The following is a 2,977-nucleotide window of genomic DNA, read 5'->3' as shown; positions in this document are numbered from 1 at the left end:
CCCCCCCCCCCCCTTCAGCTACTAAACATATATTGTTCATGCACCTACGGGGCATAATTTCAGGAAATTCAAAAGCCATACAGTTTCATACCTTTTGGATCTGGACCCAGGACCTGTCTCGGAATCAACATGGCCAAATTAACAATGTTGGTCTTTTTGCACAGGATGACTGGAGGGTACAGGTGAGTCTGTACATTCCTAAAGCAGCAGGCATTTCATCCCGTTCCAAGAACTAATTCCGAACTTCCTCTTCTTATCCTCATCATTATTTTTCCTTTGTATTGTTTAGGTGGACGGTTGATGATCCAGATCCTTGCCTCGAAAAGAAGGCACATATCCCTAGGCTGAGAAGCGGCTGCCCCATTACTTTGAAGACCTTGTAAGATGAGACATAAGCATAGATGTGAGAACGTTATCTCAGGTACAGGTAGGAGAAGTAGCAAGATTCTAATTGCATGGTAATGAGGAAGCAGCTGGATAATATGTATCATCATGGCCTCTAATTACCCACTTTTTTTATGCTTCGCTTAAAAGTAACCCAGAAGAGAAAAAATAAAATGAAAAAGTGAACTTTGTACCATTGCAGTGGGAACTCCTCACTTTATGATGTGTCCTTTTTTTTTATATATAGAACTAGTAGTGGAGTCTATATAAAATTCTATATATTTTAACAAAACTAGGGTAGGCAAGAGTTATTACTTGGCACGCACTCCTTAAGATCCGGTTATCTGTTTGGTTTGATTTTGCACACCTATAATGGCTTCCCTCTAGATTCCCCGTCTGTCTCGACTCCGTGGTCTATTTTCTGCTTAAGGTCGAAGTATATTTCTTTTTAAATACTCTAATCTCTACGATTAATATGTGTAATGCTTGATAACGTTATTTACAAAGTACCATTCATGTCACGTCAAACCCTTCCCTTGCACCAAGAGAGGGTACTGCATAAGAATGAAAGTTATAAAGAGTATTAGAAAATGCATATTGATTGAGTTTTTAAGGTACCCGAATACCGTAGGTTTTAAAGAGTAAAATCATATAAAATAAACAAAAAATTAAATATAAATCTGAAAACCCATGAAACAAACAAGTTCTTACAGTTTCTGAAGTACTATTATAAAATATTTCACTGGTTTATCCACTTTAGAAATATTTCTAAAGTGACTCTAAGGTCAATAGTGAAGCATGAAATTTTCTATCAAATGATATGAAGATGTAGAAGTAGAACAGACCTTATAATCGACGATTTAGTAGCATCATTCAAAGAAAGATCTTCATCTACAATTGTGTCGTTCTTACATGAGTAGAAGATTAAGAGGAAGCTACACAGATGAAGCACGTTAACAGATTCAGAGTCAATTTTGTACAAGCAAATATATATCAGAGACTTGCTCTCATACTCATAGATGAGGAAGGAGAAGACTACCAGAAAAACCTAAGAATGAACACCTCAAGGATGATAACATCTTGCTCCGTCATGGTTAAGGCCTGAATGACATGTGAAATGATAAGGACGGCTGGCACTTGAAAGAAACAGGACCTTCATTTTAATATTCAAGGAGAAACAATGTGCAATTGATAACAGGACTGTTCTTACTGTCCAAGTTTGAATCTACAATATCTAGGATAATGGATCTTCCCCAAATTGATCTTGATAAAGTAGTGAACCAACAAAAAAAAAAAAAAAGAGAGAGAGAGAAGAACAAAACACAGAGGGTAAGAGATACGATTTGCTACATTTTTCTGCCCATCACAAGCGTGTAAGAAGTTAGAACTAGATATAATATACATGCCAAGTATCAAGCTCATCAAGGGCCGCACTTCATTAGATAATTTTTAATATTGAAGTAATTGTACATCTTTTCATTTTCATGCATTTGACAAATGAGAATTACATTCTTACGCAGGCATAAAAGGCAACCATCTAACATTTACAGTCCCAGGAGGATCGAGAGGAATCGTCTCAGAATGAATACAATCAATATAAATACACAAATTGACAGGAGAAAATTAGCCTAATATTGGCTTCACTATACCTCAAATTTCCTGGAATTGATTATGTAGAAAAATGTACAATCTTCTGCATGTACTACCAAGCTGTCTAACGCTGGCATTTATTACCAAATGATCCGAACTCATAATACTTGGTACTGTGATCTTCTACACTGCCCTATTTTTGGTTGCTTACATTAGGATGAGACCGAGACTTTGGCAGACTTTTTGCTAAGGACCTGAAGATTATCTTTTCACGGGGAACGAAAGGAGTGCAGACCAAAGCATTATCTTCTGCCTTCAAATTAAGATCAATCTGAACATAATTTGTCCAATTCTGTTGAATTAGATAATGAGTTTATTAGCAGTCCAATAAGAACTAGAAACTCTATAATATATGATTGACCTTGAGCAATAGATCTGAAGTCTAAACCCAACAAGGTTTTCTTCAAGATGCAATAGCCTGCCTATGCTAAGATTTCTTTCTACAGTTGATTCTGCCCAATCATTATCAGACTATCCTTCATTTGTTAGGCTACGATGCTCGGTAAACAGAAGTCCTTTACTTCAGGATTTCCTTAAATATGAAACATCTCAATACCTTAGTTATTGCTTGTGGATGTATTTTATGCATCGATAATTAAATTTACAGAAAATGTAGTATCTAGTCTAGTGTGAATCAAATAAATGAGTTCTTCCACCAATCTTCTATATCTTTTTCATTCAGTAGATCAAACACATGCTTTGATGTACTTGAGTTTCCCTGAATCCTTAACTTCAGACTGTAGTGCAAGCTTCTACAAATTTTCTAGTTATCAAATATCATCTCTAGTAGTTCACCGCACACAATAACCTAAAGGACAAAGGGTCAAGGTGTCCCTTTTCATAGAGGGAGGGGTCACACAAAGGTCTAAGTAGAGTTAGAGTATACAAAAAAAAAAAAAAAAAAAAAAAAAAAAAAAAAAAAAAAAAAAAAAAAAAAAAAAAA

General features: G+C 35.5%; 1 protein-coding gene and 1 long non-coding RNA gene across 5 annotated transcripts in view; one reads left to right on the top strand and one right to left on the bottom strand.

Moving 5' to 3' along the window:
• Positions 1-575, top strand: part of LOC111453639 (abscisic acid 8'-hydroxylase 3-like) — a 4,901-nt gene extending 4,326 nt beyond the window's left edge. For both annotated transcript variants that reach the window (XM_023094817.1, XM_023094816.1), the window contains 2 exons: positions 64-182; positions 290-575. In XM_023094817.1, coding sequence (XP_022950585.1) covers positions 64-182; positions 290-383 — 213 coding nt within the window. In that variant the 3' untranslated portion in view covers positions 384-575. The remainder of the gene's footprint in view (positions 1-63; positions 183-289) is intronic.
• LOC111453641 overlaps positions 1-2,977 on the bottom strand; it is a 10,894-nt gene that overhangs the window by 5,713 nt on the left and 2,204 nt on the right. The window contains exons 3-7 of one of the 3 annotated variants that reach the window (XR_002712289.1): positions 1,424-2,326; positions 1,230-1,319; positions 895-938; positions 700-805; positions 92-376 (exon numbers count right to left, since the gene is read on the bottom strand). This is a non-coding gene — a long non-coding RNA (uncharacterized LOC111453641). The remainder of the gene's footprint in view (positions 1-91; positions 377-699; positions 806-894; positions 939-1,229; positions 1,320-1,423; positions 2,327-2,977) is intronic. The other 2 variants (XR_002712288.1, XR_002712287.1) reach the window with 2 other exon arrangements.

Source organism: Cucurbita moschata, unplaced genomic scaffold, assembly GCF_002738365.1.
Source record: "Cucurbita moschata cultivar Rifu unplaced genomic scaffold, Cmos_1.0 Cmo_Scf00015, whole genome shotgun sequence".
In the NCBI taxonomy this organism is placed as follows: domain Eukaryota; kingdom Viridiplantae; phylum Streptophyta; class Magnoliopsida; order Cucurbitales; family Cucurbitaceae; genus Cucurbita; species Cucurbita moschata.
Note: the sequence above shows the minus strand (reverse complement) of the source record. Positions and strands in the feature narration are given on the sequence as shown.